Source organism: Oryctolagus cuniculus, chromosome 17 (assembly GCF_964237555.1).
Source record: "Oryctolagus cuniculus chromosome 17, mOryCun1.1, whole genome shotgun sequence".
NCBI lineage: Eukaryota > Metazoa > Chordata > Mammalia > Lagomorpha > Leporidae > Oryctolagus > Oryctolagus cuniculus.
In genome coordinates, this window is record NC_091448.1 from 31,636,643 (window position 1) to 31,661,548 (window position 24,906).

The following is a 24,906-nucleotide window of genomic DNA, read 5'->3' on the forward strand; positions in this document are numbered from 1 at the left end:
ACTGAATCCGGATCCTGCTGAGAAATGAGGATCCGTGGACTTGGGTGGATCTTCGCTCCCTCACAAGAGCTCCAGGAGGCCACCTGAATCATCACTGCCTTCCATGCTGATGTGTCATTTATGCCCTGTGGGCACTTCTCCTGTGTTACTCATAAGAATCTTCCTAGGTAGGCAAAGTGTGAAATAGATGAAGGTGAGGAGAAGGCTGGGCCCTAGAACACAGAGGAGGCTGGGCTTGGGCGTGGCTATCCACATACCTGATTCTATTGCACAACTACTCATTGTACCTCTAACAAAAACAACAGCTGCCATTGATTGCATGTTTATATACTGAAGGCATGATCTCATTCGCTCCTTGTCACAATCCAGTTAACAACGAGTGTTGTTGGTCCCACTTTCCAAATGAGAAAGTCTGGACTCGAAGAAGTCGAGTTACAAGGTCACACAGCCAGGGAGTAACAGACTCAAGATCTGAGGGAAAATTTGCGTCCAAGTCCATATCCCTCACAAACAAAGCAAATCGTTTTTGGAAGAAGAAAACAGAACAACCATCTTTTATTGGTGTCGTTGTTGTTGCGTCTATGAAATCCTGACAGCAACCTGAAGCGAGGGGGTTGCCTGATACGAAAGATGCACTTTGAAGGGACAGCAACCACACAGTGTGTTCCTTTAGCTGTGGTCAGATTCCTGAGACACAGAAGGCCTTCTGCAAGTATGGGCCCACAGTGCCCTCTACTGCCCAGGAGGAATACCTCCGAGACCCTGTGAGTTCCCGTAACCCGGGTGGAAGATTATTAAAGGCAAGTTGTTGGTGATTGAGATTTGAGTCATGGTGTGAGATTTTACTGTGATCCTTTTTCCGTTATTTTTTTCATTACTCCTAATAACAATTCATTGAATTGCTAGATATTTACTATTTGTATTTATATCTGGGGAGAAAAAGGAGAGAAGAAAGGTGACAAACTCTATGGGGAGAGAGGAGAGAAGGATGCTGCCCTGGTGTGTAGCTGCCTCCCGCCTAAACAAGTGTGTGTATCTTTCCTTTCCTAGGGTGGCCTACAACAGACTGCGTGGTGATGACATCTGGGTCAGGAAGACATCCAGGAGACTCCCGATGATCCCAGGGGGCATTTATAGCTCCAAGTCAGGTAGGGTCTATTTCATTGTTCAAAAAAAAAAAAAAAAAAAAAAAAAAGTCACGGAAGTAAGCAAACAAAACACTGACTTCAAGAGTACCAGGAAAAGAGGACAGTATTAAGATGAAGGAAGACAAACTAACTAGTTGCTAAAGGAGCCATAATCGGGGAATTTTCAAAAAGGAGAAATTAAATAAATAAAATATCACCCTTTGTGGTGCAGTGGTGCTGTGGGCTGGGGATAGAACTGGAAACTTTGTGTGGTGAGTTCCAGTGGGATGTGGGTTGGGCCAAAATATACTTGTCTCCAAGAAATACATTTTTCAAAATGCTAAGCCTTAATTTTTTTTTTGTTAAAGTAAACAGTCGAGAAAATGCCAGGTTTCATACTTTCTTGAATGGGGCCCTGGACGTGGCTGATGGGAGTCCTTGTGAGGGGGATGCCCTTGGTAGCCTGACCCAGGCCTTGCTGCAGTGTGGATCCCTTCAGTTTTGCTTCAGTCCATCTTTTGAATCTCTACCCTCCCGGCACTGTGGCTGCCCCCAAACCTCCCCTTTCCACCCGGGGTGCCACCAGTGGCGGCACATGATGGGCTTCCTTTTTTCAAAGAAGCAGCCATCTTGGAAGCAGTACAGGTCACCAAAAAGCAATCTTGCTGGTCCAGTCGTCAAATCTCAGAGCCCACAGGGATGTGTCTATGCCGCCACATTTTCCTTGGCTCTTGCAAGCTCCATCCCTCTAAGCAAACATTCCCTCCACATTTAGACCCCTTCTAGCACTGAGCATAATGTAATGGAAAGAAACGTTGAAGACCTGGGTTTTAGTGGTTTTGCTGCTAATTTCCTCGGTGTTTCACATCCCAGACTTTCAGTTTTCTCATTTTTATTTAGTAATATCCATCTTCCAGTGTCAGAGAAGACTCTGATGGGATAGAGTACGGTATAGTTTGTTAATAAATATGACAGTCAAATAAATGTGTTGAATGATGATATGCACTTGGCATTGAGAAATGAGATGCTAAGAAATGGCATTATTATCTAGTCTAAGAGACAGAGACTTAAGTAGTTTTAATGCAATGTGTGGAGATTGGACTGTGTGTATTTGTTTTGCTTTTTCCTTATTGGCCAAGAAACCAGCAAACCAGCCCATAATGTACTCCTGAACCCACCACCATTAATTCCCCTTCTTCCCTCTCAGATTTCCAACTTGCCAAGTATACAGATGACCAGATATTTTGTTGTGCAAACTGGGGCACTTCTGAAAGTGGAGGGGTAATTGGGGACTATCCCAGGTGAATAGGATCAGGGTCCCAACTCAACTGAAACGGGGCAGCATATCCAGTGATATCTAAGGCCTGTTCAGGTTCTTATAGCCCATGGCCTTGAACTTATCACCACAAATCTTTCTCCTCAGAAAGATTCAGAAAGTTTCCTCTTTGGCTGCTCATGCAGTGAGCTGGACCCTGGAAATCCCTGAAAATCCTAGTTGCTGCCCTCACAGGTCAAATCCTTTGTGAGTCAAATGGCGCTGTTACTCGTTGTAATCACATCACCTGTTGGAGCTTAGCTGCCTAGCAGGCCCGGGAAACTCAATAAAAGTAAATTTAAACACAGGCGACAGCGATGATGCTCCTGGGGCATGTTGAACTCCTGAGTTATCTCTTTTGCCATCTCAGATACGTTTCATACTAAAACCTCCTTTTCCCAAAGCACTAAGCCCTGTGTTTGCATGGATGAACAAATTTACAGACAATATGTAAATACATTTAATAATATCTACCTACTGTAAGCTTTGGCAAGCTGAAAATCAATGACAAAGGATTGATGACTTGATTTTGTGTATCATTGTCCCTCCTTTCTCCTTCTTTCTTTTCATATGAGCTCCCTTTTTACTTCTTCCCTAAACTTTTTTAAGAACTTTAGATGTTAAAATAAAATTTTCTTTTTTGTCCCATGCCAGCCAATAAAAGCATGCCCAAACATCATACTGAGAAAACGGAGGCAAGATGAAACACAGGGGGTTCTGAATGACTTTCAGTATACAAGGAGCCTACACAGTTTATGCTAAATGCTTGAGACGATTTGTTGAGCCTCCCATATATCCAGACTGTGTGTTACATGTCTTCTCAGAATAAGACATGTCAACATTGTCTTGAATGTAGAACCAAGTGATGTGCCTGGGACAATTATGTCTCTTTGCAGATATATACACATGATCCACGCACGTATCATTTATCATGGAGAATTCTACGCACTTGGGACTTGCAAGGAAGGCCCTGGAGTTTTCTTTTCTGACATGGATTCCATTGTCATCACCTCCAGGAGAATTGCTGACAATTGTGCTTTACAGATTTTAGAGGGGAAGTCTCTTCGTCTAGGCAACATAGGGTATCGTCCTCATTGCTTTTTTCTTCATCATGAAACACTTCATTCTATTGGCTCAGTTATGGAAAATAATTCATGAGAAAGAATCAGATTGGGTGTAGAGAGAGATGACTGTGGCAGTGAAAGATTTGGGCAGAACACATTAATGTATTGGCCCAATTCTGCTTCTTCACTTGAAGAAAACTTACTGAAGACCTGGCAAGAGGATGGATACAACCCAAGCCCACCAACCTATTGAGGCTCAGTGGGATGCAGGGACTTTGCCCCTTCTCATTCTTCCCAGCCTTTGCTGTGTTCTCTGTGCTCAGACCTGAAGCAACATGGTAAAAGCTCCCTCTCCTCTGTCCACCTGTGCAGGCATGAATAAGCAGCCCTGGAAATCAAATCCTAAACGGTGGCACCAGAAACCAGTCTTCCACTCATCTGCTTCCCTGAGGAGTAGGGACTGGCAATAGTTAGTGATGGCGCACGGAATGAAATGGCGGAGGAAGTTAGTGTGGTTTTTCTTGTTGAGGGCATGAAGTTGAGACTCCTGTGCTAATTCTTGTTGCTTTCTTCTGGAGTAAGTTTTGCTCTGATCCAAATTCCATCATGTGTAGCCCTTTATTTTGGCTCTCCAAGAGCCTGCCTGTCTGTATTAAATAAATTCATCGTAAGATTCTTAACCCAAGGGCCTGGGCTTGCACATGACATATTTAAAGAGCCAGCGTGTTGTCTCACATTCTTTTCGCTTTCTGTATTGAAATTTCATCTAGAAGATCAAAAGTTCTCCCTTCACATTGAGCCCAGCTGTCCTGTTAGGCCAAGGACACCGCTGCTCAGCTGTGCTGTGGGGTGCAGACAGAGTGTCCTAAAGACATCCACAGCCATTTCCCCCTTCTATGTTCTCACCTTACTTTGCCTTTCAAGAATAAACACAACGTTGTTGACTCACCACCATTCGGAGAGATGATGTGAGGTTTTCAGTGTAGTTTATCAACTGTTCAGTGAGTGCTTATTATATACCAGGCTAAGTTTAGGGATAGTTCTGATTTCAAGGAGATGGTAGTAGAGTTAACAAGATAAAATGAAGAGGCTATATATTTCAAGAATATATCTAATGTTTTACTAAGTGATATTTAAATGTGTGAAAGGTAAATAATTGAAAAATCTCATGTAACAACATGTAACCAAGCAAACTGGAAGAAGACTTATATGGAAGCATTAGAAGCTCCCAGAGGAAGGGGCTGTTGATTCTGCCTGCAGAATCCGAGAGGGATAATTTGAACTGAGTTAAATATCCATCCAGACATGCATTCCTTTGTCATTTTCTCACAGCCTAGTAAGTAACAGTGTAGATTTTGTAGAGTTCATGCCACCAGGGAACTCATGGCCTACCTGGTGAGCCAGATCAATAGATGATTATCATGCACCAAGAAAGATTTGCTTTGGACTATTACGTCTATTATTAGCTGTCCCCCACATTCTAAGCATTACTCTATGCTACTGATTATTCTTTAATACTTTTATTCTTTTAATACTCTTATTTATAATTAAAAACCAACACATTCATTACAGTTTAACCTAAGTATATGTTAGAGGAAAATTGTCCAGGACTGCCTAGCAAATCAGTGGGAGAACCACGATTTAAACCCTTAGGTTCAAAAGTTCATCATCTTAAATGTTGAGGAAGAATTGGACATCAGAGAAAAGGCAGAGTAAAGAAATGAAAGTAGAAAACATGAGACTGGGGATTACACTACAGGGTTGAGAAGTAGCACTTCCTTTGGGGTTGGTGCTCAGACCACCTTGGGTAATTTTATTTGAGGTAGGACAGGAAGAAGAGTATGATCTTTGAGAATAGTCAGTCTGTTTTATGTTGCCTGAGATTGGGAAATTACTAAGATCAGCAGGCTGAGGCGCCCTCATCTGACAGGGGTCTTTTTGCTACATCATATCATGGTGGAGAGTGGTAGGGTAGGAGAGTATGGGGGGGGGAGAGATGGAGGGAGGAGAGGAGGGAAGGGGAGGGGAGGGAAGGGAAGGGAAGGAAGAGGAAGAGAGGAATGAAGGGGAGGGGAAGACAGGGAAGGGGAGTCGAAGGAACCCATTCCCCCAATAAGTTGCCCACTCCTGTGAAAACAGCATTACTTAATTCTTGAGGACAGAGCCCCCATGGCTAAATCCCATCTTAAAGATCTCACCTCTCAAATTGTTTAGTAAAAGATTACAGCTTCCAATGCATGAGCTTGAGAGACAAATTCAAACCCGTGGCAGATACCCACAGCACAGATTTTTGTTAGGCTGTGATGGAAAGTAACTCAGCTTGATGGAAATATCTCTGGATAAGTAACAGAAATGGGGATAGACTTTCTCAATCTTTCACACATTTTTTTGAAGCACATGGTGAGAGATAGGACTTTGGGCTATAGACTTGAAGTTACTTTCCTTTCTGCCTGGATATAACTGGAATTGAATTTTATTTTTACTAGCTATGAATCCAGGTGTGCAAAAATACAAGAACTTCTTATTTTTTTCTAGTATGCCATTTAATCTCTCTTCTACAGAAAATACTATCTAAATCAGTTTGTATAGACATTTTAGATTGAAACTAATTCAAATCAGAATTTACTCCCTCTTTCCTGTTTGAGTGCATCTAAACTCAAAGATTCTTTCAAAACAGGAAAAATGGGAGATGGGAGGTGGGGAGGTAGATGACTGCTTACTGGTTATTGGTCTCTGGCCAGCCCCACAACATTCTCCAGCCACTGGTTATAAGATGCACCATTCTCAGTTGATCAGCTCCTCATAGGCCTCCTCCAGCCCTTTGTTCCCCTCTTAGGAGAGTCTGTCCTGGCACCCGTCTGAAGGTATAAGATACAATGCAGTCTTCCAGCCGTCATACAGCTTTCTCATTTCTCCTCCGTCCACACTTCTAACCTCAGAAGATATTTACCTAGACTTCTACTAGCTCTGCCTCATGGCATATTCTTCCAGATGTCTTATCCTGGTGCAACCTGCACCAAGCTTTTGACCAAAATCGGTGCATATTTGTCTCCCTAAATGAAGGATAGTCACATGATAAATAGCAAGTACTGGTGAAAACACATGTATAAACACTTTATATTTTATAAATTGTCCCTTCATATTAGATACTTGGTGCAAGTTTTTGCCCTCTGGATAAAAACAGATGAACCTGAATTTTTATCCAGAGAGACTTAATCTTAGTAGCCAGGCGTTTTTCAAGATGTAAATTCCACTTTATTATTTTCTTTGATTCCCCAACAAGGGTTTCATCTATGATCAAATCTTTTTTTCCCTTTTTTTTAAGTAGTAACTGGCATATCCTTAAGGTATAATTAGCTACCATAGTAACTATAAATTATAATCTTCTTTGATTTTGCAGACAACCTAAATAAGATGTCATCACTTCCCCCTACAATTAATACTCCCTGTAGAAATACCTAAGTGTCATGATCCATTGCTAAATTTGGAGCACATGAGCAAAATTTGATTATTTCCAATAGTAATTACAGTGGTAGCAAATGCATTGAGCTCAGCAAAATGCATGGTCACATAACCTGGATTAGCAGAAAGGATCAACCAGCAGCTTATGAACCTGAAAGTAAAGTATCAGTTGAAAAACAGTCTTACAAGTCTACCTTGCTGACAAAAGGTCGAGAGTGGAAGTGTGTGTATCTTATCATCATCATCATCATCCTGACTTGTGGATCTAGGTGTATTCAGATCGACTCTCTAGAGCATTTACTTCCACCTGACAGTGGAGTATTATAAAGATTAATTTTGTAGTTGGGAGGGGGAAATGGAACATATCTACATCTCCTAAATATCTGGAAATGTTTTCTAGGCTCTATGCTAAGTACTCTGTAATGTTCTTCTCATTAAATCAAGATAATAACCTTAGGAGTAGAGCCTATCATTCCTGTTCTACAGATGCAGAAATCCGGGATCTAAAAGATGAAGAGAATTGTCTAGGGTCAACTCTGATAGCAAAAAGTAGAACCAGTTGTTCAACACTAATCTGTATTTCACCAAAATAGGACTTCTTGTTTTTCTTTTCTTTTCTTGAGCTTAACTCTGTATAATAAATGGGACTAAAACTTAGACTCATTGAGGGATCCATGGTGGTGATTGGTAATTCTCCTTTCCTAGTATCTGGAAACATTCCAATAATGAAGTTGACTTTACTGTCAGTGCAGAGGCTCCAGCTGACCTTGGCTTTGTTTTCTCCATTATCTATCTCCAAGATATTCTTTCATTTCTAAAGGAAAGTAAAATAGATGAAAAAAAATTGAGTACCTAATATGGCTAGTATATTACTATTCAACACCTTACAGCTTAAAACACTATAATGCATTTATGCTCAATTATAAAATTTATAATATGTTTATATATTTAATGGTATCTAAAATAAAGCAAAAACTCCATACATGCCTTTTTTTTAAATTAATGTCAGGTTCACACTGCTGAGAGGTGCAGCAAAGAGTCAAGGCTAGATGTGTCTCCCTTCAAAAAACCTCTACTCTTTCCTCTGTTAATCCAGTCAACAAATATTTAATGAGGACAAGACTATGTGTTGGAGCTGGATATAAATTATTTAATAAGGTACACATAATATTTCCCTCACAGCACTTACTATGCAGTAAGAGCAAGAGACAATAAATAATAGGTAAACAAGTAACTTAAAATATGCATTTCTATGAAAAAAAAAACTGGGGAAACTTCTTGAATGAGAAATATATTCGACACAGTATATGACCTATCATAGTTATATTAACTCAACTGAGAAACTAGGGAAAAGGGTCAACTGAGAGTTAAACTGAGGACCACAGGTACAGAGGAAAGAGCCAGGACAGAATAGGAGGAAAAGTATTTTGGACAGAAAATTCAATGTATGCAGGCCCCAGGAGAGTAAAGAACTTGGCATGTTTTGGGGACAGAAAGGACTTCTGTTCATTTGGAGTGAAGTCTTTGTGGATGAAGATTATGAGATAAGGGGCCAGTGCTTTGCCATAGTGGGTAAAGCAGTGGCTTGCGGTGACAGCTTCCTTTATGGAGGCTGATTCAAGTCCCAGCTCCCTGTTAATGTGCCTGGGAAAAGCAGTGGAGGATGGCCCAAGTGCTTGGGCCCTGCACCCATGTGGGAGACCTGGAAGAAGTTCCTGGCTCCTGGCTTCAAATCGGCCCAGCTCTGGCTGTTACAACCATTTGGGGAGCGAACCAGTGGATGGAAGACCTCTCTCTCTCTCTCTCTCTCTGTTTCCCCCAACCCCCTCTGTAACTCTGCCTTTCAATTAAAAATACATAAATCTTAAAAAAAAAAAAAAAGATCATGTTATCAGTGATAGATCCAGGTAGGGGCAGATCATGAAGGGGATGGAGATTATGACAATGAATTGGGATTTCATTCCATGTTAAGTGAGGAGACAGGAAAACAACAGGATTTCACTTCTGCTAAGGAGGCTATGATAAGTGAGTGGGTGTGTTTAAGTATACATCACGAGAGGACTGTATATATTTACATACATATATATGGTATGTATATGAGAGTGTATATATATATAAATAGAGTCTTCAAAAAGTTCTCAGTATGTTATCTATCATGTATATTAAGAAAAAACTGCACAGATTTCAAAATACCTTTACACTAAAATAAATATATCCTTTAAACTTTAGTGTTCCAAATATATGAGGATAGAATGCTACATATAGTATACAGTAGTGTATAGTATATAGATATATAGTAAATATATAATAAATAGATATGGAGGAGAAAAAAGGCAAGACTGTCATAATCTGGCCTCTATTCCAGGAAGAATTAGGCCAATTTGCAGGTTTCTGAGGTGAGCAATGGCCTCATCATTGAAACAGTGAAAACTCAGGAGAGAAAGATATCTGGGGAGAAAATCTAGAGTTTTCTTTTGGAAATGCAAGATTTGAAAAACCAAGTAGACCATTGGTTACAAGAATTTAGAGCCCAAAAGAAGGCAAGAGATATAAATCCTGAACATCCTGTAGATGATATTTAAAATAGTAAAAATGGAAAGTTTACCTAAAGAGAATTTAGAGAGAGAGAAAAGATAGCCCAAGACTTAACCATGAAGTATTCCAATATTTAAAGATACATTAAAAGATAAGACCCTTAAAAGGAGCAAGCAAAAGACAGTCTGGCAAGGAAGGGGTCAAATCACAAGACTATTAAATACAACTGAGGGCTGTCCAATGGAACTCTTTGTAATGATGGAAAAGTTTATGTCTATACTCTCCAATATGTATGGATGTAATTTCCAAATTGAAGCACTGCATTATGCTGATCAGTGCATGTCAAAAAAGAAAATAACTGAAAAGTGGGTTGCCAAATTTGCAACAAGAAGTTATTCCTACCACTGACCAGGAAAGATGCTAACTGGAGAGGGAAGCCAGTTGAGCATAGATTGAGAAGGCAAAGAAATAGAAGCATATGTTTTGAGTGGTAATTTTGGAATATTGACTCTGAAAGGGAACTGAGAAATGAGATAAGAATGAGAGGACTATAAGAGTACAAGACCATGGTGTTTTATTTTGAGGGGATGGGAAATGCCGTTCATTTATTTAATCATCAGATATTTATTTATTGAGTATCATGAAGTTTCAGCACCATTCACACCCAGAGAATAGAGCTTTGAATTAGACAAGTGACATCTCTTCTCTCATGGTATTTATAGTATACTGGTTGATATAGATAATATACAACCAAATATAAACTAATCCACTAAAGGGTAATTATGTAGAGTGGTAAGTTCCACACAGGAACAAAACAAAGTAATGGGTGTGTGCAGCAGTGAGTGCAGAAGGACTGGGAGCGGTTTAAGTGGGAGTCAAGCAGCAGCATTCCAGGGAGGTTAAAGGAGCTGCGGTCCCAATCACAAAAGCTGTTTCCAGGAACTGTTGCAGAGAAAGTCTGAATGCTGCTGAGTCAATAAAGACTTAGAGGAAAGAGAGATGAGCGAAGGCACACCATTGAGGAGGCAAAGGAAGACACAGACCAGAAGATACAAGGAAGCTTTAGACGTGATACTGAGACTTCTTCAGAGCTGAGATCAGTGGCTTGCATAATGTGAAAAGATGGAGAATTATCATTAGTGCAGAACTGGAGAAGGCAGGCTGAAAGCATAGGAGAGAGTGATCAAACATGAGATGCTTACATTCATGACCTGAGAGTGAGAGCAAGATATTGAAGCAGGAAGCTGAGGACAAGTTGTGAGTTTATGGCAGGAGTCATCAGAACTGAGGGTGAGAGCGAAAATGCTGGGATACTGAACAGAACACATGAGTGCTGTAATCAGCAAGAATGCTGAATAAAATCAGAGAGGAGAAGCATGAGCCATGAGCGACTGTTTTACATTGCATCAGAGGTGGCCAGATAACAATAGCAGCAGGAATACACTTGTATGGGGGAAACCTCATTTCCATTGGACAAAAACACAGTGGCGGGATGGCTGGTCTTATGGTAGTTCTATTTTTCATTTTTTGAGAAATTCCCATACATATTTTCATAATGGCTATGACAGCTTACATTACTATCAACCAATGGGCAAAGCTCCCTTTTCTTCACATATTTGCCAACACTTAATATCTTTCTTTTCCTAGAAGCCATCCCAATAGGTGTGAGGTGATATCTCATTATAGTTTTGATTTGCATTCCCTCAGTGACTAATGAGCACCTTCTCACATCCTGCTGGCCTGTGTGTCTTCTTTGGAAAGACGCCTATTTAGGCTCTTGGCCTCTGCTGCTGCTGCTGCTACCATAGAGTTGTGTGATATTGCATATTTTGGATATAAACCCCTTATCAGATACATGGTTTGAAAATATTTTTATCCATAGTGTAGATTGCCCTTCATTTTGTTGCTTGGTCCTGACAGTCTCTTAGTAGGAACTGACAGTCAGCTCTAATGCTGTCGCAGTAGATGTCTGAATATGTCATTTGGAGGGAGTCTTTTCGGCAAGTGTTCCTCCAGGAGGATGATGGTAATGAGGTCTCAATGACTTGTGGCTGATCAGGACATCCCTGGGTTGCATGGCAGAGTAGGGAGGCTGAGGGTGCTAAGAGAGAGGAAGAGCAGACGGATGCTTCAGTTTCCAGTTGTGGGTGCACCAGCCTCTGCCGGCTGGAAAATGGAGAGCCGTTATTGACCTTAGCTCTTCCAGCAACGCCCCACCCAATCTTCCTTTAATGCCACTTTAAAAACCCATTCTCAAACTCATACTTCTCTGTTGGCACAACTAGTGTGTTTTTCTTCACCACAAAGGCGCTCTCTACTCAGTAATTTAAAGCAGTGTGTGCCAGAATGACATTAATTATGTCAGGATCCATTGAAACCTCTTATGAAAGATACTTTTCTTTTTAAGAATGAAATGCAAGGAAACTATGCTCTGCAGCGCACACGAGAGCCCACTGGATTGAGGGATTCAATAAATACAGGCAGTTGAGGGGGATTAAGGACAAGTCAGATTTTCAAAAGGGTAAAGTATATAGTTTCCAAAACACCCATTTCTGGGTATAGGCTGAAGACCAATATCTTTTGCTAACTTGTTTTAGCAGAATTCCAGCATTTAATTATTAGTTTGGTGAATGACCACACCAGACCATTTAGTGTAACATGACAGGCCCTGAAGGGAGTAGTCAGTAATTTGAAACACTAACCATGTGTTTTGTCTGAAAAATTAATACCTGTAGCATGATTGGAGTGGCATGGTTCCACCAATCAAAATGTAGAAAAAACTTCACAGTACCAATAAAGGCACCTACTGTTCTGGCTTATGGGAAACATAATAGATGCCATTTATTAACTATTTACTATGTGCTATTGCTATAGACATGTTACTGTAATTCATCATCTTGACCATTCTGTGAGCCAGATAATAGCAAAAGCAGCTAATATCTGTATTGATTAAATGCACACTGTGTTCCACAAAATTGTATGTGCAGGATTGACCCACTCGATTATCCTAATATGATATTGTTATCCCTGCGGTAAGCATGGAAACACTGAGCATTAAAGAGCATAAGTGACCTTGACAGCACATGATGGAGACAAGAGTTGAGCGGAGACTTATCTGAAGTGCTGACACTTACGAGATACATGACAGAAAAGGTTAATGAAACCTTACTAGTTCTGACTGAATTTGAGAAAATAAAAGATAATAAAATGAAAATAAATAGTTTTTGAAAAATTAACGATAATAAACTAGACATGGGCATTCTTAATTCCACTTGTTTAAAAAAATAGTCCCTTTAGTTTAATAATTGCAAGCAGCTCCTTTTCTTAATTTAGGCAAATAAAGGTCCTAGGAGTTAATCTAAGTAATTAGCAAAATGGACTTGTCTTTCCATAGATAGATCCAAAGGGCTTGCAAATGACTTCTGAGAAATATAAGATTAGCTACCATGTATTACTGATGTTATCACAAATACCAACCACAACTCTGAAAAATATGTACTAAGGTTTTGGACACTGTTAGTTGGCTTACAATCATCATCCCCTTTTCATTTTTAACAATGTTAGTTGAATCATTCAGTCTCCTCTTGCAGTCTTATGCTGCAGGTAAAGTGGGCCCAAGCCACAACCTTATGAGTAACTCATAAGAAACAACAACAGTTATAATGGTACAACCACCCTTTCTAGTGATTATCCTTGGCCTGGTCATAGAGCACAGCTGTAGCCAATGCCGCCTGAAGATCTGGCTGCCCAAGGAAGTTCTTGAACAGGGTTGCTGCTTTGTTGTCCTAAAGACACACAGATGAACATACCTTCTTCCTCTACTGGTCTCAGTGTCATGTCGGTGTGTGACATGTGGAACTTCTTCACGAGAGCTGAACCTGGAAGACCCCAAAGAAGAGAAAAAAATTGGAAAAATTAAATCTAGGGGCGTGAATCCATTCCATTTTTTATTTCCCAATCCTACTTGCCCTAATTCAGAAAATCTTACTATATAAGATAATATATTTTCCATGTCAATTCAGATAAATTGGAGATTTTTTTTTTGGTGACTTGTAGCTCCAGTTTTCTGACCAATAAATCTGCTATCTCTCTTGTGCTGGAAAGGAAATCAGAACTTAAGAAGAATGAGTAATTGCTTAAATTCATATTCAATAAACGATGGAGCAGAATCTTATGTGTCTGTCTGTATCATCCCAGGGTCTGTACTTGACTGTAACACGGGTGCTCATTCTTCCTTCCATAGGCTCTGTTTGTATCATAAAACCTGTTCTTACTGATAGAATTGAGGGCCGTCAAAATGAATGCATTTCTACGTGCTGAATATCTCTGTCTGCATGTGTGGATAGGGACAAAGGGATGAGTCAGGAGTCTTTCCAGGTCCTCCATTATACTTTGCCAGCATAAATTAACAGAAGGATCTCAATTCCTTTCCTCAGTGCCACAGATTAAAATGTTTTGATGGGTTGGTGTTGCTGTTGTCCATTTTGTAAATTCAAGATACCTCATCAGGGACTCAAATGACTCAATAGCAAGAAAATAAATACCAAATTTTAAAAAAATGAGCCAAGAGTCTGAATAGGTGTTTTTCAAATGAAGTCATGCAAATAGCTAACAGATATATGATAAAACACTCATTATCACTGTCATCAGGAAAATACAAGTTAAAACCACACTGAAATGTCCTATCACATCTGTTAGAATGGCTCTTATCAAAAAGAGGAAAGTCTTGGCAAGGATGTTGGAGAAAAGAGAACCCTTGTACATTATTGGAGGAAATCTAAATTAAAACAACCATTATAAAACAACATGGTGATTTCTAAAAAGTTAAAACTAGAGCAACCATATAATGAAGCAATGCCACTACTGGGTATATAGCCAAGGGAAATGAACTCATTATATCAGAGATATTTGCACTCTCATGTTCAATGTAGCATTGTTCACAGTAGTCAAGATATGGAATCAGTCTAATTCTCCATCAGTGGATGAATGGATAAACAAAATATGATGAACATATACACTGGAATCCTATTCAGCCTTAAAAAGAAAGAAGTTTTAGGGCTGATGTGGTATAGCAGGTAAAGCCACTACCTCCAATGCCGGAATCCTATATGGGCGCTGGTTTGAGTCCTGGCTGCTCCAGTTCTGATCCAGCTCCTTGCTAATGCACCTGGGAAAGCAGCCAAAGATGGCCCAAATGCTTGAGACCTTGCACCCACATGGGAGACCCAGAAGAAGCTCCTGGCTCCTGGATTTGGCCTAGCCTCTCCTTGGCCATTTTGGCCATTTGGGGAGTGAACCAGGAGATGGAAGACCTCTGTCTCTTCATCTATTCATTCATTCTCTCTCTCTCTTTCTCTAACTCTGCCTTTCAAATAAATAAAATATATATATTTTAAAAAGAAGGGAAATTTTTCATTTGCTACCATGTGAACCTGGAGTACATTATGTTAAGTAAAATAACTTAGTCTCAAAAAGATAAATATGAGTACTGTGTGATCTCACTTATATAACTAGAAGAGTCAGACACATAGAAGCAGAAAATAGAATGGTCATTTCCAGATGATCCTAAGAGTATACACAATTTCACTTTTTTTTTTTTTTTTTTTTTTTGACAGGCAGAGTGGACAGTGAGAGAGAGAGACAGAGAGAGAAAGGTCTTCCTTTGCCGTTGGTTCACCCTCCAATGGCCGCCGCTGCAGCCGGCGCACCGCGCTGATCCTGGCAGGAGCCAGGAGCCAGGTGCTTTTTCCTGGTCTCCCATGGGGTGCAGGGCCCAAGCACCTGGGCCATCCTCCACTGCACTCCCTGGCCATAGCAGAGAGCTGGCCTGGAAGAGGGGCAACCGGGACAGAATCCGGCGCCCCAACCGGGACTAGAACCCGGTGTGCCGGCGCCGCAAGGTGGAGGATTAGCCTATTGAGCCACGGCGCCGGCTCACAATTTCACTTAAGACGAATAAGTTCAAAAGATCCATTGTACAACAGCAACCATAGTTAATAGCAGTATATGGTATAATTGAAAACTGTCAAGAGAATAGATTTTTAATGTTCTTACCACAATAAAGTCTACATGTATGAGATAATAGATATGTTAATTAGCTTACTTTAACCATTCCGCAATATATTCATATTTCAAAATATGCTTTACCCTGTAAATGTATAAATTTTATTCACCAATTACTTTCCTAAAAAGTCCAAATAAAACAAATATTTCCTTATCAATGCTATCAGGCTCAATCAATCAATCTGGCCTCTACCTTCCTCCTCAACTTCATCTTTTGCCACTCAGATAGCCTTATGACAGAGCCAGTATAAGTTCTCAGATAGCCCTGTGACAGAGCCAGTATGAGTACTCAGGTAGCCTTGTGACAAAGCCAGTATGAATACTCAGAGAGCCTTGTGTCAGACCCAGTACCGTATGCTCTCCTTCCAGCCTCAGAGCACCTGTCTGTCCTCTTCCTCAGATACTCTTATTTCTCTTCTTTACTGGAGTATGTCCACCTCATCCTGCAGGTCCATGTTCAATATCATACTCTGGGTTCCTTTAAGTCTTCCAATTCTTCTTTAAAGCACTTATCACAATGGTATTTACTTATGTATCTAAATATTCATTCATTTAATCCCTGTCTTACCCAGTAAATTGCAAACCCTAGAATGGCAGAGGCTTCTTGATCTTGTTTAGCTCTATTTTCCTGGCTTCTAGCCCAGAGAATTGAATTTAGCATTGAGTCAGTATGTAACAGTTGGATGAGTCAATGGATGGTTGATGAAGAAAGTCCTCTACTGTCTATTTGTATGTTGAGAAGGAAATGATCCCGAGTTAGAGAGGGAACATGTAATAAGTGTTTTATGTGCATTTCTTTTACTCTCTACATCTGACCCATTGTTTTAATGTTCTCTGCCATGACCCTGTTTCAAACCACAACCATCTTTCTTTTGAACTCCTTATTGTCTACCTTCCTAAGCACCTGTTTAAGTGTTGCCGTGTACACGTACCCCTCAACATGTCCCAGTCCATTTTCACACAGCAACCACACTGGTGTTTTTAAAGTATTGCATGCCGTATCATACCACTCGCTCACTTCTCACATTCTTTTCACAAGTAGAATAAGATCTAGTGCCCTTTGAGGACCTACATAATTAAGCTGTGTCTACTCCTCAGACCTCATCTCTTACTTGCCTCTTCCTGGCTAGCCATGTTTCAGCCACTCTGACCTCTTTCTAATCCTCCCAAAACACACACCCTCCTCATACCCATCAATCCCTTTGTTCCTGCTGTGTTCTCTGCCCCAGACATTTGCATGACTCCTTAATGATAGCTAGGGGCCATCATCAAGGTTCTACCATTCAAGGATCCTTCACCCCTTAAAATCTCTGCCTTATTATTCTGTCTTATTTTCTTCTAATCTCACATCACTTTCTGAAAATGTATCTTTACTCTTTGGCTTATGTCTTTATTGTCCATCTCCTACCACTAGACTGTAAGTTCCTTAAAGGTATACATCCCACCACTCTTGGTCTCTATGTATTTTAATCACTTAGAAACATGCCTAGCACACAGGAAGGACAAAATAAGTATTTGCTAAGTGAATAGGTGAACGTGTGCCCTCAGGATCAGTTTGGGAAATATTTATTGTTAATGTTAATTTGACAATCATGAGCACATTTGACATTTATTGTGCCATTCAAGCAAAACATATTAGGCATGGAAATTGAAATAAGGATTAATATTTAATTCACATCCAAAAATGCTGACCAGTGTGCTAAGCACAGATCTATAAATGAATGTATTCAGTAGTGTATAAGTACTGCCGTAGATGTGTGCAGAAAACACAGTTGAGATCCAAAGATGGCAGTGATCCTATCTCATTGCCCAAATCAGGAGAGGCTTCCAAGGCAAGTCCTGAGTGACACATAGCAGCCTCCCAAGTGATTTTTGTTTCAGGCAGAAACAAAAGAGTGTGTGAAGAAGTGAAAGCAGAGGTCAACATGTTATGTTGGAAAATCTGATGTTTTTCTGAGGCAGGATTGTAGGGTGTGTGAGTGAGAAGGCTGAGCCAGAGTGGACAGAGTAAGTCTCTTCAGTATCTCTTCTGTGTTAGCAGACGGTGCCTTTTCCGCTGGGATAGCTGTCTGCTCCACATGGTTTTTCTCTGGCCTCCGCCAATGACACTTTCTGCCTGTTGTGTCGTTTCTGGCCATCCTGTTTCACTATGCCTCTACCACAGTGATTTGCCAAGAAATAATCGGGGTTCTTTCCTAATATTTTATGTACAAATGCTGGGAGGAAATAGCTTCCTTCTTTCACTGGGGATTGTTAAGCTGGGATAATATAAAGCTAGGAAAGTCCATGATGACGCTTTTAACACCTGTACTTTCTTTACCATAAATGAATAGAAGAATGTGTGTGTGTGTGTGTGTGTGTGTGTGAGAGAGAGAGAGAGAGAGAGAGAGAAAGATACATATTTTTGGATTCCTGTGGTCCTTGGTGCCAGTTCCATCCACTAGACATACTAGTTGGTATACCAACCAAGAAATTCCTTTTTTTCTTTTTGTTTTTACTAGCTTGGGATGAATTTCTGGAAATTGTAGCAAAACAGTACCAAAAAGAACACTCTTTTGTTTTGATTAATGAAGATAACAGAGAAAAAAGAAATTCTGAGAGAAGATAACATATTTTCTCTTAGACCTGCTAAATGTAATGCTCATAGGAACCTACAGGCACAAATCTCCAAAGAGATGTCCAGGAGATGGGAAATGTAAATTTAGAGTTGCCAGGATGAAGTTCACTGCTGTAACAACCATGGGCCTAGACAACTCATGAAAAGCCTAGAAAATAACAGAAACTGCAGATGGAACCTGAGGAACAATCTTTTAAAGGATCATGTGTAGATGAAAGGGAGACCTACAAGGTTACTGCCCCAATGTCTAAGAGGAAGGAAAATTAGGGGAGAGAAGATTTCCAGAAGGCCACAGTGTAAATGTTTGCAAAGAGGTTGGTGTGGCTGAGAATTCTAAGCGATGCAGAAGTGAAGTGTGATAAGCTCTGCATTCATTAGAAAGCCTAAAGAATACTGCAATAGCAAATTATCTTGCAGTCTTATTGCTTATGACAACAGAGATTTATTTCTTACTCATGTTACATGGACTCTCTTGAGTGATGCCTCTGGTAGTTACTCAAGTATCTTCGCTGGCTGAGACTCCCCCATCTCATAACAGCAGCATCCCTAGATGTGGAACGGAAGACGACAGAGGCTGGAGACCACATGTGAGGTTGTCACTGTGTCCTGAAACAGACACACAATGTCCTGACACATATTTCATTGATCAGGACTCATCCCATGACTGCCTACTTAAAAGAAAACTACTCTAGGGGATGCCAGAGAATTTTGGATGTGGTGAACATTGTTGTCTCTGCCACAGGGACAAATAAATGACTTCTAGCTTTGCTTTGAAGAAACCAGTGGTTATTTTAAGTAGGGCACATCCATTGGAGCAATGTGGCTAGAAGCCAGCTTGAAATTAACACATAAGGAGAAGGTGATAATGTTAAGTGCTTTTATAGACTTCAATACTCTTTACCATATTTAATCTTGGCACAGTCCTGTGAGACAAGTGTTATTGCTACAGTGTTCCAAAAGGAGAAACAAAAGTGGGTTAATGTAATTAATGATTCAACTATTAGCTCAGGAGTGTTTATTCAACTGGTGATTCAGCAAGTCAGAGGCACATCTCTGCCACCATGGAGCTTCTGATCATACAATCCACAAATAAATATGAAACCACAGCCCTGGAATCTTTAACAGGCCTGGCGTATTGATGGGTAAATGCTCCATCAGAAAGGTGACATGGGAGAGTTCAGTAGGCAGCGCTGGATGTGGGTTTCGAGAATGGTGTCTTTTTATCACAGAGAGGAAAGAGTGTGTGCAGGGTGACATACAATCATAGATGGAAGCAAAGAAAAGCCAAGGTGGATGGATCACAAAAAGCCAGAGGAGGAAGGCACGCTGCAATGTATAGCTCAAGAGGTGACACAGGACTGCGGAGCCTCAGTTGCCTCTGGAATAAAGTAGATGATAGTAAATCATCATACTTCAGCAGAAGTTTGTTGGCTTGCCTGTCTCTCCAGGAGTTGATGGTTTCAAATAAGCAGCTAAAAATTCATAGAGTAATGTTAGGATTCTGACCCAAGCACAGCCTACTCTAAGCTGACCCGCCCTTATTTGAACTCCAGCTGCTTCCACAGATAGAACAAGGCCAAGGTGCCACGTTGAGCTGGCGATGCAGCAGGCTGTTAGGCAAGTTCTGAACTAGGATAACAACAGGACAGGTGTTCTTAGCGCTTAGTATCCCTCCCACAGAGAATCTCACATCCAACTCACAAATAGATGGCCTGTTTGCCATGTAATATGGAACATTTTCTCCCTCTCCCTCCTATCTCCCTGGAGGGACAAGGACTAGTGTTTTATTTTAGCAGGTTTCAACGCTTTCCTATTTTTGTTCTTCAACTACCCCAGAACGTGAAGAGCAATGTCAAGTTCATTTTCCAAGGGCTGCATTTTGGGGAGGTTGCTTCATTTGCCTGTAGCTCTGTAGACATTAGCCTGATGTGCTAGAAATCTCTCCATTGGATTTAGTTTGTTCTCTCATGAGTTAGAGTCAGTCTGATTAAAACTGATGTAAGTGTTGGGTGGGTGGTAGGGGAGAAGAGGTGGCTTTTGCTATTGAGATATTTTTGTTTATGTGAACTTATGTTTATTTGTTATTTTCATCTTTTTGAAAGGCAGAATGATGGGGGGAAAAAGAGACAGCAAAAACAAGAGTGATAGCACGAATGCATGTGTGTGAGAGAGATCTTCCATCTGCTGGTTCATCCCCCAAGTGGCCACCCATGGGACTGGGCCAGGCCAAAGCCAGGAGCCAAGAATTCCACCTAGGACTCCCATGTGGATGGCAGGGACCCAAACACCTGAGCCATCATCTGCTTCTTCCCAGGATGCATTAGCAGGAAGCTAGCTGGGAAGCAGAATAGCTGGGACTGGACAATGGGCATTTCAATACTGGATGCAGCAGCTATCACACAACATGTACCACATACATGCATTTTTAAAGTAAGCACCATCTTCATCCTTTACCCTTCTGTTACTTCTCCATGTAAAGAAAGACAAAGGAGAAGAATGATCTTGTCTTTGGAAGGCAGCCTTGATAGAAGAGGTGAGCCCAAGCCTCTGTCTTCCCCAGCGCATGAAGTCCTCCATGTGTAAAACTCTAATAATAAGGTGGGAATATGGCTTGAGGTCTGCCCCCATCCTCCTAAGCTTTGGGTCTTAAAAGTTGGAAATGTCCAAAGAACTGTCCTTTAGGGCACTGATAGAACTTCACCACACTCCTCCCCTCTTGCTCCTGAACGTTTTGCTGGTTTTCTGTTCTAGCTTCATAATCCTATCCATGAATCCAAACTGCATTCCAATAAGAAATTTTTCAGAACACACTTTTCTTTGACAGCAAAACATCAGAGAAACAGCTGTGACTTACACATAAACCCCCCAAGCCTGTGAGAAAATAGAGCTTAAAATACAGTAACATTTGAACTTTATTTAGACTGGTGATCTTTAGTGTGGCTGTGGTGGGACAGCACAGTGTGTGGAGCTAAGGGCTCAGAACTTGGGTTCTGACCTTGGATCTCTAAGTGAGTAACTGTCTAACATGGACAAGAACATGGGTAAGTTACACAAGCTCTGCTTCCTCAGCATACGGTCTTGGTGGCCCATGAGATCATTCAAGTTTTGCACCATGTCTGGCGTAGCCCTTGAGACTTTGGAAATGCATTTGTTCCCCTTGTTAATTCATCATCTTCATCAGCTTTCATTTTGCACCGGCATTCATTGATCACCTAGTGTTAAGAAGGTAGATTCTGGACTACAAATGAATGAGTGAGACTTGGGCCCCAGCTGTCAAGCTGCTCGTTACCTAAGCACAGGGGAGCAGAAAGGCTGCATTTGCTGACTGCTGCATCCCCCATGCTCTGGGAGCCATCGGGAGCACGGTGATGACTCTGTGTGCCCTTGAGGCTGCGTCAGCTTCTGTTCTGTAAGCACTGTCTGTCTGCAGGTGAAGAACACACTCAGAGCAAGGATAAGCAGGACTCCCAGTGTGAAGCTGGAAAGAACAGTTGGTACCAGGGCAGTGACGCAGAGTTGTGGAGTGTCCCTGATGTGGTGCTGTCTTCTCTCTAGCAAGAGAGGGGAGGCGGAGGCGGAGGGGCCAAGGAGTCCCTTTGAAGGTCCCAGCCTCCCCCAGCTGTCTCCTGAGGTATCTGGGGAAAGGAGAGGGACAGATGACAGCGCGAACCTTCTGTCATCACATTATTTATAGTCTCCCTTCCCTCTGATGGTCCTTGCTGTACCCCCCGAGTCTTCAGCAATGGCTTGCCAAGTGGAGAGTGATGACAGAACACTGGCAACACAGCGCTTCGGGGACCAACCTGCTTTCTGTTGTGCTTCACAAGGACCTGTCTGATGAGCTCCTTCTGCAACAAGCCCTGGGATGTAACGAAGGCCCCCACTGAAGGCTGTCAGCAGAGCGTGTCAGTGTGTTGCCATTCTTGTACTTCCCAGGAGGAAGGGGAGTGGAACCTTATTTCCAATAGGTCCTCTGTACCTTTGGCATACATTATCTGTTGACCTTCTCTGCTGCTTTGTGTTCTGTTGGAAATTTCTCCTCCTATCACCAAAACACAAGGAATTAAGCATAGTGAATAGACTGAAGACCCAGTGTGTGCAGAGCCTGGGGCTAGCTGCCCAAAGAGTCACAAACAAAGGAGTCACCTTGTGTGACCCAGCTCCTGCAAACAGTGCTACAAGATCCCAGATGAGAACATACAAGCATCCGACTCTGCTCTCTCTCTCTCTCTCTTATACACACACATGCACACATAGGTTTTGAATAACATACCACAAAGTCTCGGTCACGCCCAATTTATTGGCCGCCCCACCAGGAACCCTAGCATCTCAAGGTTCATCATCCTTTCTTCACTCAGCCTCAGCAGTTCTGCCTCCCACCCATGGCTCATCTCCTCCAGCATCCTCTGGTCTGCTGGAACTTGACCTTGGTTCTCTTTCTTTACAAAAAAAAAAGATTTATTTATTTACTTGAAAGGCAGAGTTAGAGAGAAAGAGAGAGAGAGAGAGAGAGAAAGAGAGAGGTCTTCCGTCCACTGGTTCATTCCCCAGATGGCTGCAATGGCTGGAGCTGTGCCGATCCAAAGCCAGGAACCAGGAGTTTCTTCCAGGTCTCCCACATGGGTGCAGGGGCCCAAGCACTTGGGCCATCTTGTACTGCTTTTTCAGGCCATAGCAGAGAGCTTGTTTGGAAGTGAAGCAGCTGGAACTCGAACCAGTGCCCATGTGGGATGCCAGCACTGCAGGCAGTGGCTTTACCTGCTATGCCACAGTACTGTCCCCAACCCTGAGTTTCTTTTTAAACCAGACCCGTGGAAGCTCTTGGTTTCTACGCAAAATCATAATTTTCAGCCCCTGGGACTAATGTAGGACTGACCCAGGGGTTTCCTCAGATCTCACCAATGAGGGACAATGTACTGTGAGTCACACTCTGGAAGCAAAACATCAGGCAGCCAGTTTGGTTACAGCACTCTAAGTACCACACTCAACACCTGCTTAAAACTGTGTTTCCCAAAGTGGGGTTCTTGTACAACCTGAGTCAGAAACATCCAAATATTGGGTAGAAGGAAGACATGTATGTCCCTGAGCCCTATCACCAAATCCAGGAATGAGTATCTATGTTTTAATAATCTCCTTAAATAAATCTCATGAATTAAAATTTGAAGACCATTATATTGGCCTATTTTTAGATGCCTCAGGGAAATACCTGAGGCTTGGCACTTAATAAAGGAAGCAATTTGATAAGATTTATTTACCTGCCAGGTTTAGATGCTGGAAGTCCAGAGTCAAGCGGCCTCTGGCCTGTGCCATCTGGTGAGGGTCTCCTAGACCACGGCACAATGTGGTGAGTGGTATCACAGTGGGAGTACATGTGAGAGGGGGAGATGCCACATGGCAAGACAGGAAGCCAGAGGCCAGGGAGGGGCCAGCCTTGCTCCTTTACGTAAACAACCCACTCTCACAGGAACTAACCAGGATCCCACAAGAAAACACATGAATGTCTCCTGAGGACGCTGTCCCCAGAGACCTAACCCACCACATCCCAACATCACCATCCTGGGGACAGAACTTCCATCCCAAGAGCCATCAGAGGACATGCTCAGGCCACTCCCAAACCACAGCAACCACGTGTTCCGAAACCATCAGCACCGATTGGAGTTTCCTGAACCTTTCTTGACAGCTATGACGGGACTGAGAGGCTTTGGGACAGTTTTCCTGGGCTTCAGTGTCCTGAGCTCTATCAGTAGAGAGTTGGTTTAACTAGTCTCTCGAGGTCTTTCCAGCTTGATTTTCTCCAGGTCTAGGATCCTGAGAGCTTCATGTGGTCTCAAAGACTAATACCACAAAAGGTATGCACTGCAAATTCTAAAATCAGAGCCAGAAAGAAATTAAAGATGAAGCCACCACACTGTTAGCATGGGGACTAGGAAGTGGGGTGTGAAAACAGAATCCAGCATTATACCTTTAGATAGCTTTGTATAATCACTAGGGAAGGGGACTTTTCTGCACCTCCTTTTTGCCTTTTAAGAAAAGGGGGCAAATGAAGGCTGCTGTATGACAACGTTTGTGAAGCACATTGCACAGCACCCAGCAGGTTAGGGGTGAATTTTACAGTTGTCATCCAGCATGGCACTGAGAATCAGTAAGATCGTGTGTGCAACACACACTATGGCATCAAACAGCTGCTCAGAAAGTGGGAATGCCTTTTTCTTCCGTGCTAGGGACATGCTATATTGAACGATTAAATGCATTCACTTCAACAAATGTTTATTGAGTTCTTCTTTGGAAACTATATGGGGTACAGTGGTTCCTGACATGGTCTAAACCATCATTATGGTCTAGAGAGAAAGGTAGGTTAGTGAAGGGATCATTAACATACATCAGAAAAACCAGGTGTTGTAAACAGATAAGGATACCAGAGTGTAGCGAGCTTACAAAGAACAGCAAGGGCAAAGGCTCAGAGGAAAGAGCAAGCATGGCACAGCCAGAGAGGTGAGAAAAGTTGGAGAAATAGAAGGGGCTGATTCACAAAAGGGCATGTAAGTCATGCTCCTAACACCTTCATGTATGCTAAGGTTATGTGGTGTTTTAAGTCACCCATTCTAATAGTGAGACTAAGGAGACACTGGGTAGAAAAGCAGAGACAGGGACATGCAACAGAAAGCTGATGGAGAAATCTTGGTAGATTAAAAACAGAGGTGCAGCATATTCAAGATGCAAGAT

The 24,906-nt window shown here is 41.8% G+C and overlaps 1 protein-coding gene across 1 annotated transcript in view; it reads left to right on the top strand.

Annotated features, from left to right (window-relative positions):
• The first annotated feature begins 342 nt into the window (after positions 1 to 342).
• Positions 343 to 24,906, top strand: part of ANKFN1 (ankyrin repeat and fibronectin type III domain containing 1) — a 522,795-nt gene continuing 498,231 nt past the window's right edge. The window contains exon 1 of the mRNA XM_051825489.2: positions 343 to 1,148. Within this exon, the coding sequence (XP_051681449.2) occupies positions 968 to 1,148 (181 nt within the window). The 5' untranslated portion in view covers positions 343 to 967. The remainder of the gene's footprint in view (positions 1,149 to 24,906) is intronic.